This window comes from Lepidochelys olivacea (genome assembly GCF_965140295.1).
Source record: "Lepidochelys olivacea isolate rLepOli2 genome assembly, chromosome: 3".
NCBI classification, from domain to species: Eukaryota; Metazoa; Chordata; order Testudines; family Cheloniidae; genus Lepidochelys; species Lepidochelys olivacea.
In genome coordinates, this window is record NC_140413.1 from 15,201,110 (window position 1) to 15,217,619 (window position 16,510).

The 16,510-nt window shown below is 44.0% G+C and overlaps 1 protein-coding gene across 1 annotated transcript in view; it reads left to right on the forward strand.

Annotated features, from left to right (window-relative positions):
- Window positions 1–15,652, forward strand: part of RUNX2 (RUNX family transcription factor 2) — a 281,113-nt gene extending 265,461 nt beyond the window's left edge. The window contains exon 8 of the mRNA XM_084624547.1: window positions 14,816–15,652. Coding sequence (XP_084480673.1) covers window positions 14,816–15,501 — 686 coding nt within the window. The 3' untranslated portion in view covers window positions 15,502–15,652. The remainder of the gene's footprint in view (window positions 1–14,815) is intronic.
- The last annotated feature ends 858 nt before the right edge of the window (window positions 15,653–16,510 follow it).

Below are 16,510 nucleotides of genomic sequence, written 5' to 3' on the forward strand. Positions count from 1 at the left end.
GAAACCCTTCTTGTTACTCTTAACATCTCTTGCTAGCTGCAACTCCAGGTGTGATTTGGCCTTCCTGATTTCACACCTGCATGCCTGAGCAATATTTTTATACTCCTCCCTGGTCATTTGTCCAATCTTCCACTTCTTGTAAGCTTCTTTTTTTGTATTTAAGATCAGTAAGGATTTCACTGTTAAGCCAAGCTGGTCGCCTGCCATATTTACTATTCTTTCTACACATTGGGATGGTTTGTCCCTGTAACCTCAATAAGGATTCTTTAAAATACAGCCAGCTCTCCTGGACTCCTTTCCCACTCAAGTTGTTCTCCCAGGGGATCCTGCCCATCAGTTCTCTGACGGAGTCAAAGTCTGCTTTTCTGAAGTCCAGGGTCTGTATGCTCTCCTTTCTTCCTTGTGTCAGGATCCTGAACTTGACCATCTCATGGTCACTGCCTCCCAGGTTCCCATCCACTTTTGCTTCCCCTACTAATTCGTCCTGGTTTGTGAGCAGCAGGTCAAGAAGATGACTAAGGGGGGGATATGATGGAGGTCTATAAAATCATGAATGGTGTAGAGAAAGCAAATAGGGAAGTGTTATTTACTCCTTCACATAACAAAAGAACCAAAGGTCACTCAATGAAATTAACAGGCAACGGGTTTAAAACAAATACAAGGAAGTATTTCTTCACACACCACACAGTCAATCTATGGGACTCATTGCCAGGGGATGTTGTGAAGGTCAAACTATAACTGGATTAAATAAAGAATTAGATAAATTCATGGAGGATAGGTCTATCAATGGCTGTTAGCCAAGATGGTGAGGGATGCAACCAAATGCACTGCATGTGCCTAAACCTCTCAGTGCTAGAAGCTGGGACTGGACGACAGTGTATGGATCACTCGATAATTGCCCTGTTCTGTTCATTCCAGCTGAAGCTTCTCCTATGGGCCACTGTTGGAAGACAGCCTACTGGATAAGCTGGACCATTGGTCTGATCCAGTATGGCCATTCTTATGGATTTCCTAACTCAAGTCACAGCTGGATCTTTCAAACATTTTCTTTTGTTTTGTTCAAGGGTTTTTTTTAATTGCAACTGATTCACTTTTCCTTTCCTCATCAAAACCATCATAGCTAGAGATGGATCGAAGACATAAAGTTGATACCTAGATTCAAACTTTCCCAACTTCAGGTCGAGGCTGTTTGGATCTGGGATTTTTGTTCAATCCCTTTTCAGCCCTGATTCTGCAGTCCATCCCTTTGCAGAAAACCACTTGAATCCACGCTTCCCTTGACGTTGCTGGGACTTAAGTCTGTGTTTAAATACTCTAATGAATTGAGGGCCACAGAGAATTGGGGTCAATACCAAAGTTGGAGCTGGCTCTCAGTCTAGAGCTCAAGTGTCCCAAAGAATGTGGTGTTTCAATTTAATTACAAAATATGAGGTCTAATGACAGAGTTTCTGTCTGGATCTGAACTGAGTCAGAGGGCTCATCCACATTTGGATTTTTCATTCAGGACCATCTCTAATTATAATGTCAAAGGACTGGCCCACTGCAGTTCTTGCATTTGATGTTAAACAGTGTGTTGGACTAAGCAAACCTCTTCTGTCAGCCTGTATTGGCAATATTAGGCATAGGGAATGCTATACAGGGACTCTCTTGAGTCTTTTAGTCATTTGCTAATATGTATCTTCTTCCACAATGCCCATTGACAACATAAATGATAATGTTCTCTTGAAATATGTTCCGTCTCTCTGTCTAGTCTCTGTCTCTGCGTCGATGTAACGTATGTATGCAATACAGATGTATAGACAGACATGTGGGGCGGGGAAGATTCTTTTTTGTCTTGGAAGACTTAATTCTCTCTCTTCTCACATTGGATCTGGACTTAGTTTGCTTGTTGACTCATTTATGGACCTCAGCAGCTGCACCTCAGTTCTTCCACAGAGCCACATCATCAGACTGTCTCTCCTCACATTCCTGGTGTTGTCCTGGCTTTTTCTGACCTTGGTGTTCTAATATTCTTGGGTTAGCACAGACTACCCAGCTGGCTGAGTTCCTGACTCCTCAGGCCTTGTTAAAGACAAAATGCTGTCTTTTTACAGTTCAGTTTCTTTCCATAAAGTTAATCATGCAGCCTTCTTTTTACAAGGGAGCTGACCCTTTGGTCTTTCTTCCTCTTGGCATGCTGAAGATTCTTCCTGCTGCCAGAATCACCCCCACCCCCTTTCTTAAGGCAGTCTAGTAAGTAAAATGAGCGACTCCCAAAGGCAAGAGAGAAGCTGCTTGGCTTGTGTAGGGATCAACCCCAATGGGATATACGCATTGTACCCTTATGCCCTCTTTTCATTAAAAGACATTATTGGACATTTGTATATATTTCTGGTATTAGAAATGGGTCCAAACCAAGACCCTGGATCGAAAAACATACAAACTTTGGGACTGTTCAGAGCTCAGATTGGGATCTGGATACACCCTTTTTGGCCAGAGCTCATTGCTTATTTGCATAGTTCAACACACAAATAGCATCACACTCAAGACAGAAAAGCTGCTGACATGACTGAGAATCCAAATGGTAAAGTCTTCTAATATAAATCCCACAAACCTAAAGGCAAACTGGAACCTGGACCTATGAGTAATCATGGTCTCAGCCCATGTTACACAGAGCACACTTTCTCTGTTCAATAATCATTTTATTTTATTAAAGAAAACATCAATTTCAAATGAGACTCAAAACAAACTTTTCTAAAATCCTGTTTATTTTAAAAAATATTCCCTACCTTCTGACTTCCTCTCAATGCCTCTCTCCAGTGTCTCACGCTATAGACTGTGGCCTTTTGTGTCATTAATCAACAAAAATCATCCCTTAAACATTTCCATGCCGTCATTTTCTTTTCTCAGGTTTAGTCATGGTTCTCTCTGAGGTTTAAGTTTTCCCATGCTAGTGAGATCGAGATCTTCAGGCACTCACTGAGCCTAAACCTGTCTGTCTCACCCCATGTGCTACAGCAGATTTTGATAGCTTAATTAATAAACTGCTTCATTTTGCAAGATCTTTGCTCTCTGCAGTCTCTCTTCACTACCCTAGTTTTTGCTATTTCACCCCTTCTTTCTGAGCAAACTGTCAATTTCCCAAATATCACAGTACTTTCCGAGTTCCAACATTCCATTCGTCCCCTTTAAAGGGACCGATCCATCCTAAAGGGATTTTTTTCCCTTAAAAATGATCTTACTGTGGTTTTATAGTCTGCTTCCCCAAATGAGTGTGGGCCACTTTCTCCTCTCCTCATACCATTATTACACTGATTGTAACATCATTGACCTCAGTGGAGTTACTCCTGGTTTACCCCAGTGTGAGAATTTGGTCCTGTCACTGGGCCACAGGATGGAATACGTTGTATCCCTTTACAAAACCATGGCAACAATAGATTTGTACCTTCCATCTTTAATATCAAAGGATCCAAATGTGCTGTACAATCTTAAATATATATAAAACTATATACAGGATTCACTTCATCTGCCAGTGAAATGCAGCCAGCTCAGAGGTGAAATATGGCAGACTGTTAAGGCACAGTCACGCTATGCAGGTAAAGAATACAGTGTCCAATTGAAATTATTATCATTAGTAGTATTATGGCAGCGCCTAGGAACCTCATTCAAGGATCAGGACATGCCCACTGTGCTAGGCTAGTAACAAAGAGGACACTCTCTGTGCCAGAGAACTTACTGTCCAAGCGTGAGACAGGTGTCAAACAGGTGGAGAGTGAGAATTTTAGGTAGGTAGTATGAAATGATCTGAGCTAGTATGGAGCCATGTGAGATGGGTGTTGTGTTTCACCATAAACAAAGAGGAAAAAGTGTGTTTTCAGTCTTGATGACTTTTATTTCTGATTAAGAAAAACTAGTAACAAACAAAAAGAGCAACTCTCCAGCCCCCATGAGAGAGAGCCCCCATGAGAGAGAGAACACAGTGAGTCACTCTGTAACATTCTGCAGCTAAAAATGGCTGCTGCCTCTGCTGCAGGGAAGGGGACTCCTTATAATTAAAGGTGCAGTACCCAGAAAACTGAATGCCATAATTTCAGTTGCCGTGCTATATACACCACCGTCAGGAAGAGGATTTTTTAAAAATGTCTCGCCTGAATAGCAGCACCGTCCAGCTGCTCTCCACCACACCATGACGAGACCTTGGTTCAATATTGACATGGAGAGGAAAATGCTGCCTGTTGAATCACCACTTCCTACAGTACCTGGAGATTTCCCTTACCCACATGGTGACCAAGCCCATTCCATCAACTCAGAGGGGAAGTAGGGTCACAGCACGTCCTGAGGTGACAACATTACTCAGGATCGACTGGACAGGCAGCAGTACTTCTCTCGTTCCTGTTTATCTAAAAAAGAAGGGTAACGCTTTCCCCCACCAAGTTAGTTGGCAGAGCAGGGGTGTGTGTGTGTGTGTGTGTGTGTGTGTGTGTGTGGGGCGGGGATGGAGGGGGATAGAACTTGGCAGACTACAATCCTTTCATCTCAAACATCTTGCTCCCTCAGTATGATTGGCTTTTGGCGGAACTCCCTCTCCATGCCTCCCCACTATACACACCTCAGTGCTGTGGCCAGTAGCATGTATTGCTAAGTGCCTTGTGAAAGGCCTAGTTTATACCAAAGCAGACCCTTGGGTCAGTGGGATCTGGGCCCAAAGTACATCAACAGGACAGTGAGTTAGTGAGCACCAGGAGTCACAGCACACATGTGGTAGCTGTCAGATGTCCATCTGTTGCCAGTTTGCGACTCTGGCATGAGATCATGCATCCTGGCTAGCCCACTCAGGTTATACTGTAATGTAATCTGAGGGTGGGGGAACAGCTGGGAGCCAAATGACTATGGTTGATGGCCATAACTGTGGGTGGAATGATGATTTTAAGGTTCAGGCACAAGTCTGGGTGTTAGGAGACGTGGCTTCTATCTGCCTGCCTACTGAAGAATTCCTTGGGTGAATCTCTCTGCCTTTATTCTCCCAAACTGTAGCCTGGGAATGATATTGGCCTATTTCACTAGAGTGCTCTAAAGCTAAATTAATGAAGGCCAGAAAATTGCTTTGAGGTCCTCAAAGGGAAAGTGCTATAAAAGAGTGAGACTGCACTTCCAGCAGCTCCCATTGGCCTGGAGCAGTGAACCGTGGCCACTGGGAGCTGCGATCAGCTGAACCTGTGGACACGGCAGGTAAACAAACCAGCCTGGCCCGTCAAGGGCTTTCCCTGCACAAACGGTGGAACAAGTTTGGGAACCACTGGGCTAGATGATCACTGTGGTGATCTGGTCTTGGTATCCATGAATCTGCCTTTGATGCTTTGGTATCCACACTTTGAGACATGTTACTGGACAAGGTGGACCACGGTACCATTGGTCTGCTGTAGTAGCAAAATTGTGATTTACACTCTGTATGCGTTAAAGATCATCTTACACTCGTTCACTTGGCAGGTTCAAACCAGTGGAAACCAGGTTCAATTCCATTTAATTCCAGCTGGGATCAGAGGACCATTGATCCCATAGCCCATTGAGAGACCATAGCCCATTGAGAGGGGTAGTATTATTTAAACCATAAACACAACTTGGATTCAAGGTGACACATCCCAGATAGCAGTTTCCTTCAATAGTCAATGCAAGAGCAGACAGAAAGAACTAGGTAGGGGAAGTAAACATGCATGTTACTGAGAAATGCCCCTGTCTGGCACTTTGTAAGGAGCTGGAATCTCATTGACTCATAGGTACTGTATTTCCAGACTTGACTCACTGGTTATTAAAACCATAAGATTGTACCATGTGCTTCATGTTTTCCTGGGGGAAAACAGCATATGAATATGATTAGGTTTAGTTAATCAAAATCTTAATCTTCTTTGTGTGTTGAAAGTTCCAAAGAGAACAAGTAAAGAAAGAAAACTAATCTCAAATAAATAAGTAATAAAAGAATCCCATCTAAATATTCAGGAGATGTTGCTGGTATAATCAGCAGCTTAGACTAAGGCAGCAGATTATACCATGCATTCAGTGGCATCCGATGAAGTGAGCTGTAGCTCACGAAAGCTTATGCTCAAATAAATTTGTTAGTCTCTCAGGTGCCACAAGTACTCCTTTTCTTACAGTGAAAGAGCTGTTTTTGATATCCCCCCCCAACAAATTCTCAGAATGATCACAATATTTTGCCATGAGCCAAAGCCGAGGGGGAAAAATATCTGGTTTTGTTTCTCACCTAATGAAGTGGCTCAGTGACTCCATTTTTCTCAACTCACCTTTCTGTAGCTACAGAGGAGAATTTCTGTACGTGAAAGTTATACTCTGTGGTTGTGTTCATGTTTGTCTTGAAGCCCTTTTACCCCTGCAGATTAGTACCATTTAATAGGGGCTTTACTTTGGTTGTGTGGAAACTGCTGCTACCTGGTTAATTGGGGTTAAAAGTCTGTTGTCGAAAAGGAAATACTTTTTAACACAAGGCAATGTTACTTTGAGAAAGTCATTGCCACAAGATGTAATTGAAGCCCAAGAACTTAGAGGGATTCAAAAACAGGAGTGGACATTTATAGGCATAATGAGAACTTTAAAAGTTACTCTGAAACAAAGAAACAATAAACAAACAAATAAAATCTCCCTTACCCAAGAGTTTTTGAAGGGATATAAACACCATACTTCAGGGCCTAAACCAATCTACTGGGCTTAATACTAGAGTATTTAGATAAAATTTTACATTCTACAGGTCAGAAGAGATGTTGTAATGGCCTCTTCTGCTCTTAAAATCTGTGAACCTCTAATTAATGGGGGTTAGGGAGAATTTCCCCTGGGGGCAGGTTATTCGATAACTGTCTATTGCAGGCCTTCTTGTGTCTTCCTCTGCAGCTTCTGGTACTGGTTGTCACCCTGTCTGGAGTGGCTCAAAAATGTGGGTGCCAACCTCAGGGTACAAACCCCAAATTAGTTGTGTGTCCTATAATTAGATTTCATCAACCAAGTATCCAGTGTGAACTCCTCAAGCACTATAACAGCCTTGCCATGGAGTTACAGACGGGCCTCTTAGGTACCCTGATCTATCTTGCCAACCAGGCAAGTCTTCCTTTGTGGTAGATGGTTCCTTACAGCAAAAATCACAACAATATTCAGGTTACTCCCAGTCCCAAAGGATCAGTCACTGACCCCAGGTCAATGGCACCTCAGATCATATTTGTAGCCAGTCTTGTAATAAACTAACTAAAGGTTTATTAACTAGGAAAAGGCAACAAGAGAGTATTTTTAAATGTTAAAGCAGGTAAACACACACACATAAATGAGTTACAGCCTTAGGTTCCCAAAAATAACAGAAGCTGCTGCAATGTGCAAGTTCTGTATGTCCTTTAAGAATAACCCAAGCTAAGCTGCGCGGGGATCCCTTGCTTACGCTTAGAAATATTGTCTTCTCCAAATTCCAAGCCGCATAGTAATGACAATTTGTTCTAGACAGGGATTTTTATTCTGTTCCCCTAGAGTTCAAGCTATGATGGGATGAGTGTTTGTGCATGGGTGTGGGGAAAAAAATCAAAGAAGTATTTAGTCCACTGATGTTCCACTGTGGTTTGTCTGGCGTTTATGGGCCTTCTTTTGTTGGGCAGGAGATGACACCTCTTGTAGTAAACTAGTATTTCCCACTTGGTAATGCTTCTCTCCTGACTGGGGCGGGGGTGAGGTGTTCCAGTTTCATAGCAAACACTTTTAAAGTTACAGAGAAAACACTTAAGTATTACCTTATTACATGGGATACTGATATTATAAGTGAGATTAATGCACTCAGAAACTCACAAGCATTTCATAAAGTCCAAACACTGAACACATCTCTATAAATCTAATAGCTATTTTAACAATGCTAACACACAGGTGAGCTAGACTGGTTTCCAGCTCTGCATTGTCAGTGCTCAGCGATGCCTAGGGGCCTTGAGATGAGCTGGAACCTGGTCTGCCAGTGTCACACTGGCCATTGTCAGAAACAAGATACTGGACTAGATGGACCACTGCTTTGATCCGGTCTGACATTTCCTATATGTGTTGATTTACCCTTTATAGCAGCTGATAGCTGTCCGGAAGTAACGAGCAAACTTATTTTGATGTTAACTAGGCCAGAAGAATTTCTTCAGCCACTAACATACCTGTGTTGGCAATATGTTGGGAAAAAGGGCCAGACACAGGTTGACAGCATGTGTAGGGTCTATGCTGCTTTGCGCATACAGCTAGGCCTATGGCTTCCCTGAACACAGGGTGGGTGTGTGCTCTACCCTTATATTTGGACTGCCTTGAGAGGCTATGGGGAAGGTTTCACCTTCCCTCCCTCCAAGATCTGCCTGTAATAGAGGTGGGATGGTATAGAGATAGAAGGATGCCATAGGCAATTGGAAGGCTATGAAGGTAACCTCAGTGCATGCTGAAGCAGATGGAATAAGCATGGAAAGCAGTGTAACAGCACACCTAGGTTCAGCAGACCTACTGTAGCAGACCTAGGTTCTACTCCTGTCTCTGTCACAGACCTGCTCTTTGACTCTGGGCAAATCATTTAATCTCTCTTTGCTTTGATTTCCCCTTCTATGAAATGGGGCTAGTCAGACTCACCTTGCTTTGTAAAAACAACAAGGAGTCTGGTGGCACCTTAAAGACTAACAGATTTATTTGGGCATAAGCTTTTGAGCTGTATGGATGGAAAACTTGAGATAGCAGTTAATTTTTATTGTGTAACAGGGTGGGGAGTAGGGATTGTCTATCCAATACATCCATCTGTCTAGTACCTAGGGGACAATTCTCTTCTTAAGAATAACAGGCGCTGCTGAGGACTGAGAAAATCGAGCCATTTCTGGGAGGTGCTAAATTGGGAGCTGAAGTATTTTTGAAAATGTGCCCCAAAATGGATAAAGACTCACACATGTCAGTGAATGAATAAAAACTAATTGAAATTAAGCCAGAGACAAAGATGAAACAGTGGATTGCCCATGACAAACTGTGAGAACAAATTTGTTCGCATGAAATGGGAATAAGTATTTACTCATAACTTACTATTACTCAAGAGATTTTGAAAGAGCACAATTCTGCAGGAGTCATAATGTGATTAGTCACCTAAAATACATCCCAGCTAGGCCTTGTATGTGGTACCTGAAGAGAGAAAACCAGACAGTGGACCACAATTTGTAGGGGAGGAATTCAAACAGACTACTGACTCTGTCATGCAGAAAGGCACAGGCAATGGTTTGTCTTTGAAGATAGACCAGATCATTAAAAGGCTACTTGAAAAAGTGAAAGCAGAGAAAAGTGTGCCTGTCTGAGGTACCTCAGCTAATAGACTCCTAGTTTAAACAGTAGACAGATGGACACATGGCAAGTTTGGTGTGGGGTCTTGGACTCCAGAGCATACTTCACCATTTGGGCCACCACAGCATGGATCTGGCAACCCTCACGTAACCCTACAAAGGTCATCTATTTTCTTAGATATTTTTCTTGTGGGTGTGATGAGAGAGTTTGAGTTCAGAAGTAGGGTGGTGGTGGGGTATCGTTTTTTAACATTTTTCCATTTGGTCCGGATTTTCTAATTAATATTTTGTACATGCCCCTATTGTTTTGAATGAGTGGATTTGAAATATATCAAATTATTTTATTAAATGTCTCAGTATCTTGGAATATAGAAACATTTATTTAAAGGAAGGTGGGTCCCCAGGTGAATAAATGGGGTGGGGACTGCCTTGATCAAAAACAAATGTTAATGGAAGGATACTTAATGCTAATGATATTGCTCTGTTTATACACATTTCCAGACCTCACACCCAAACATTTAAGAATATTCAGATCCCTGGTTTTGGTTTGATCCAACATAGAGGTAAGAGCAAGATATGAAGTTAGGAATTAGATCCAAGCTGTGAAATCACACACACAAGTCCATGGATAGTCACTTCTGTGTTTTGATTCAGACATATTTTAATGTACAGAATCACTTTGCACACTGCTGAGATGCAGCCGTTTCTAAGGTGAAGCACCGCAACCGGTTAACAGTGTGACAGAACACCTCTCACAGCTTTCAAATGCTGTATTTCAACTGATACTGCCAGGGGATTGGAATGGACGGGTTTAGAAAGGCAGAGTGTAGATTCCCATGTTGGGGTTCGGCCACGAAAACAGAACTGGAACTCTTGTGTCACGGGATTTTCAATTACCACCGTTAGGACTTTGGTTTCACTTCTTAACAGAAAGATGAGCCTGTAGTATAGTCGGGCTTTCTTGAGGAGCAGCTGCAGAGTGAGGCATACACACACAGTCTTAATCTAACGTTATAAACACAACCCGAAAACACAGTATACAAGTATCCTGCAACTTGCTACATCATTAGTGGGAGCCGTATTACTCATTCCAATACCTTGCAGAGACGCATCCAGCAGCAAAGCACCCCTTGCCACTGTAACGAGGCATTGGTTCTGTACTGACTCACTGGGGAGAACACCACCTACTGAACTTCCAGTGCACTTCTTACCGCTCTCTAGGGGACTGATTCGCTACTCTCTGTACCTTGAGTCTGATTTTCCACTGCTTTCTGCTAATACCTATGCCAAGAGAATGAGAAAGGGGTATTAAAAGGCTACTGTCTTCTGATATGGAAGCAGTTTACCCATGATGTACATTTATACACGAATACACAGGTGCATGGCAGTGGAAAAATAAGGCCCAAGCTCTTTCCCCTTGAGGTTTCCCCTCCACCAGGTATAGCCCTATTTAGTTTGAGGGGCAAAGAGATCACAGCTTGACTCAGTTTGGCTGCAGGTTAGATAAAAGCAATGATCAAGCAAAGCAAACAAACAAATCAAAAAACCCAGATGAGTGAAACTTCTTGAAAGGTTAAATACAGGTGGTATTCCCTCTCCAACAACCTCCCTTAGATTAAAGATAGGTGAGTTAGTTCAGACAAAAGAACTCATCGAAATTTTCACCATTCCTCATGCCCTATCTTATTAACATTTAGTTAACAGCTGCCATCTTTTCTGCTGCACCAGGGAATCCTCTTCCTAGGGTCATACCTCCCAACAGTCCTGGGTTTCACAGGCCGGTCCCGCTGTGATCCCCAAAGTCCCCGGTCCTGTGTCAGTGAGGCCCATGTCACAGTCCTTGTTGTCCAGGATCAAACCTGAGACCTCTGGAGCTTAAGCATGAGCTGCAAGACATATATCTCTTAGCCAAGGCTCATCAGGCTCTAGCTGATCTAGCTGCCATTAGAGGGGGGCAGAGTGCCACACCTGGGTTACGCCCACAGTCGTACGCACATTACGCACCATTGGCAGAGCTAGGGAAGGCAGCAGCTTCGGCGGCTCCTGAGCAGCCCAGAGATGGGGAATGACACTGCACCTGGGTGGACTGGGCTGGGTGGCAAGAGCTGAGTGTGGCACAGACTCCGTGGGCAAGGGGTGGGGGCAGAGGCTGCAGACAGGCTGGCTCCACAAGAAATTGGCAGCGATGCCTGGGATCTGCTCAGTTCCCATGCACTGGGCTTGGGCACCGCTGCGCTTCGGAACCACTATGTTCTTGGTGGGTGGCTCCTTTGCATCCCACTTTAGCCACTTGAAAACTTGGCAGGTATGCCTAAGGTATTTACATGCCCCCATCTTCCCATTGCATATGCACATCTCACATTATTTTATACCTTTATCCTCACACCACCCCTTATTTTATGGGTGGAGTAGTGAGACTCAGAGAAGTTAAGTGACTTGCCCAAGGTGTCCAAGGCAGCCTGTAGCAGAGTAGGGAATTGAACTCAGGCTTTCTGAGTCCTGGACTAGTTCCCTAACCACTGTACTATCCTTCCTCCAGAGATAAAACCTACAGCTGAAGAGACAATCCCTGTAGCTGGGGCTGTAACCAATTCATACCCTCTGTAGCTGGGCACAGAAGAGGGTGATGCGTAACACTCGCTGACCCGTGTGTTGCTTAGTTATTGAAGTCCAGTGTACTCACTCTGAGCATCTCTTCACCGATGTCTTCCTCCTCTCTAAAAGTAAACCCCACCCAACACCTATCCATCATAGTTCTCTCTGCTCCCTATTAAAGCGTCCCCTAGCAGCATGTCCCTACATTATTACTATTATTTTTATCACACTAGCACCTAGAGGCTCCATTAAGAATCAGGGACCAGCTGTGATAGATGCTGTACAAACAGGTAGAAAAAACAGTCCCCCCCACCCCCCAAAAGGAACTCACAATCTAAATTCATGACAAGATGCAACAAATGGAAAACACGGACAAAAGATCGGTGAGGGAAGGATGAGGTAACTAAAATGACTCTTCTGTGCATAAAAAAACAGATTGGTTTCAGCTTGCCACCTTCTGAGCCATGGTCAGGTAGCAGGGTTTTTCAGGCATCATGGCAGAAATAAGTCTTAAGGAAGGTTTTGAAGGAAGACACGATTGTGGCTTTCAATGGGGGAAGAGCAGTTACTTTTAAAAGGATTAATGGTGATGAGAGGCACAGTTGGTGACCAGATTTTTGTCTGTACTACTTTTTATAAAACGTTAGCTGTTCGCTTTTAAGGATCATTTGCGAATGCTTACTTGTCATACGTCTAAACGAGATTTCCTCAAGGTTTGTTGAATCACTGCTCCCCAGTGTATGGAAAAACGTAACGCTTAGCATGGTTTCCTTGGCCAGTGTAGACAGGGATTAGCCAGGCTATCTATGGGCCTTCAACACTGTTCTGGTTGACACTAGCGTTGAGCCAAAATCTGCTTTTTATCCGAACTGCTACAAACTTTGGTGGTTTGGAGAGAAATGGAACCTGGATCTGAAACACCTCTCATTTTTATTTTGATTTTGTAAAACCAAAACCCAGCTACCTCATCCCATTTCTAGTTAACATGGTTTGAACTCTAGTATAGACAAAGCCTTTTTGTAATGAAGGAAGCCAATATGCAAAGGAAGGAAAAGTTATCAAGAAAACTGGAGTAACTTTCCATGCAAATCTCAGGGACTTAAATGCATGTTGAAGTGCCATATCTAGCTTCAGTCCACACGTGTCATTTCTTTAGGAAAAGGATGGCATTCTGATGTGCGATGAAGATGGACTTGTGAAGAGCTGAGTACCTGGGTGCTGATGTGCAAAAGAAATGATTGTGAACGCCTTGAGCTTCATTTGACTTGCAGTGTCAATTTGCTATCTGGGATACAAAACCTGCCCATAATAAAAACAGTTTTTCAACATCATCAGATTTTTCAGATGCCAAAAATAATGAAAGAGACAAGGTAGGTGAGGCACTATCTTGTACTGGACCAGCTTTTCTGTTGGTCGAAGGTACAAATTAGTGCAGGTTCAGCTCCTCAGACCTGAGGAAGAGCTCTGTGTAGCTTGAAAGCTTGTACCTTTCATCAACAAAAGTTGGCCAAATTAAATACCAACACGGCTACAACAACACTGCAAACAACTATGGAAGAAATAACAATAGTATGGTGTGAACCTCTCATTACTTGGATTTTCCCAGAATTGTTATTAAATTGGGCCTTGGAATCCATGTCAGTGCCTTAAAATTTGCACTTAGTTGCAGCTAAAATAGTTATAAAATCTATCTTAGGGTTTTATATATAGCTGCCCATCCCTATAGTTTCTCAGCACCATCCATGTAATGTGTTCCCAAGGCTAAAATAAAGAGCTAGATGGGACAGACTAATGTCAATTCTCCAAATCTTTGAGGCAGCTGAAAGGGTAATAGTTTCTCTACGTTTCTTTCAGAATTTGTATTAAAAAAAAAAATAGGGCCATCTTACAGCGAACATCCATATTCAGTGATGGGGGCAGTAGTGGATACAGAGCCAGGAACCACAACCTGGCTCTCTAGGTTCTTGCATTTTCCCCAGAGGTTGCTGCATCGTAGTATACTGTATATGTAGGGCTTATTCCAAACAGGAGTCTTCCTAATGATTTCAGCGGGCATTGGATCAGGCCCATGGCTTGTATATTGCTTTCAGACTGGGGTAGGTGTCAAGCCAGGATGCACAGCAGCATACTTGCCTGTTCAGTCTCTTCTTTGTTGATTTTATGTCTGAAGCCACTTAACTATCTGCAGGCAGTAAACTCTTCAATCTGTCATGCCTCAAGGCAAAAAGCAAAGTCACTGAACAGCTAATTCAGGAACTGCTTTTTTGCTGCTCCTGCTGCTGACTCGTCGCCCATTGAAGCCAGAGCTCCCAAAACTGGACATTTGTTTTAAATGTAGCAGCTCCAAAAACACAGCCATCTGCCACTCGACTTTCCGTGAGTAAGAACATTATGATTTGGTTCCAAGACTGGCCAGAGACTCATGATGCATCCAGCACAGGCAATTGTGTTCGTTATTTCAAGCCACATAATATATACCTTGGTGATGTTTACCAAGAAATGTTAGAGCCAGAATGTGGGCTTCAGAAAGGCTGCTAAAGCAAGGTCAGTCTCTCTGTATTAGATGGTGTTGTAAATGCTTGAACTATATACAGCAGATGTTGAAATTGGGTAAGTGATGCATTGGCTAGTGTGTCTATATAACACTGTCCCTTAACGGCTGGCCTAAAGAGAATAACAGCCCTCCCCCTGACAGCTAGTGAACATTCTCCTTCAGCACAGTTGGTACAGAGCTCTGGTTCTGGAGCTAAGGATTCTGGTCCCACTGAAATCAATAGCAGGTTTGCCCCAGCAAGGGTTTGTCCATGTTGAACTCACTCTGGCAATTCATGTACACCACATATGCAGTCACATGTTTGTAAATGTAATGTGCAGCTTCACTTGCTGGAGGATTGGTGACACATGACTGATTTCCCTTGCAGACTCGGAGCCTTGCACCCCTGACACCCCATCTGCCACTGCCTCACCATCATCCTCTGAAGAACATGGGCCTTTCACAGCTCCATCATCACCATCCTCCTCTTGTGATCCTAGAGCCTCGTCGTTTTCACCACCCTTATCTGCCCGCGTCTCAACCTTCCATCCTGAACTGCCTCCTATTCCACCAGCAGCATCTGCCTCCCCTGCCACCCTGCACCCTGGACTTCCCCCTGGCCCACCACCACCTGCTTCTAGATCATCCCTACACCCGGAAATTTACTCACCTGCAGCCATCGCACATGCCAATGCCACCCACCTCATCGATGTGTTGCCCTACCTTGCCTCAGGAACATCTGCCGGCATCCGGGGGAGGGAGGAAGAACAGCCACACACAGGGACAGGCCCCATCGAGAATGTGAAAAGGTGTGGAAGTGTGCCTCTGCGTGCTTATGAGGAGGGAGATGACCAGGCGGGATGTATGGAGGAGCTGCCTCCTGAGGCTGTTTGCTCACCTCCGGCTGCCCACAGCAAGCCCTCCAGTTCTGAGCAGGCATCAGCGAGTGGAGGGGACATACTGTCAGAGTTGCGGACAATGAACAGTCACCTTTCTATCATAGCTAGAGCCCTCAGCCAGCTAGCATCAACCTTTGCACCCCAGCAGGATTCTACAGATGCCCCAGCCCCTTAGGGTCCTCTTCGCTGCACAGTTAACCCGAGCTCTTACCTGGGTTTTAGTCTAACCCTATTACCATCCACACAGAAAAACCTCTGACCTGGGTTTGGAAGTGCTTCCAGCCTGGGCTAGCTTACCTGGCTGGGGGTGGGTTTGGGTCATAGCCCAAGCTCTGCTTTAACTCAGGCTGGAACACACCTCAGCCCCGCCCACTGGGGTGGGCACCAGGCTCACCAGCAGCTGTCCTTAGGTCGCGCTCTTGTATTCAAGCAGCGTGCACACCCCCAGACAGGAGATGCAGGCAGCTATATGGAAGGGATGGGGGTGGGGCTGAGGGTGGTACAGCCGTGCTGGAGAAGCTGCCGGGCTGGGGGCGCTGTCTCCTGGGAGCAGTGGCCCCGCATTCTGCAATGAGGCAAAATCACTTGGATGCTGCTAGTCCTCCAGTGGTCTTCTGACAATTCCTCCCTGAAGGGCAGACAAGTTCTCCCACAACTGACACAAGTGACTGGGAAAGAATCCTACAGGAGTGGCCTTCAACCTTTCCAGACTACTGTACCCCTTTCAGGAGTCTGATTTGTCTTACATACCCCCAGATTTCACTTCACCTAAAAATGACTTGCTTACAAAATCAGACATAAAAATACACAAGTGTCACAGCACACTGTTACTGAAAAATTGCTGACTTTCTCATTTTTACCATATAATTATAAAATAAATCAATTGGAATATAAATTTTACACTTACATTTACATGTACAGTATACAGAGCAGCATAAACATGTCATTGTCTGTATGAAATTTTAGTTTGTACTGACTTTGCTACTGCTTTTTATGTAGCCTATTGGAAAACTAGGCAAATATCTAGACAGGTTGATGTACCCCCTGGAAGACCTCTGCATTCCCCCAGAGTTAGGGCCCTGCGCGAATACAAATTTATACCAATGGATGTGGATATAAATCGGTATCCGTGGAATTGCAGGGCTCTCCCAGGAACCAAAGCAGTGAATGGAGCAGAACGCGGG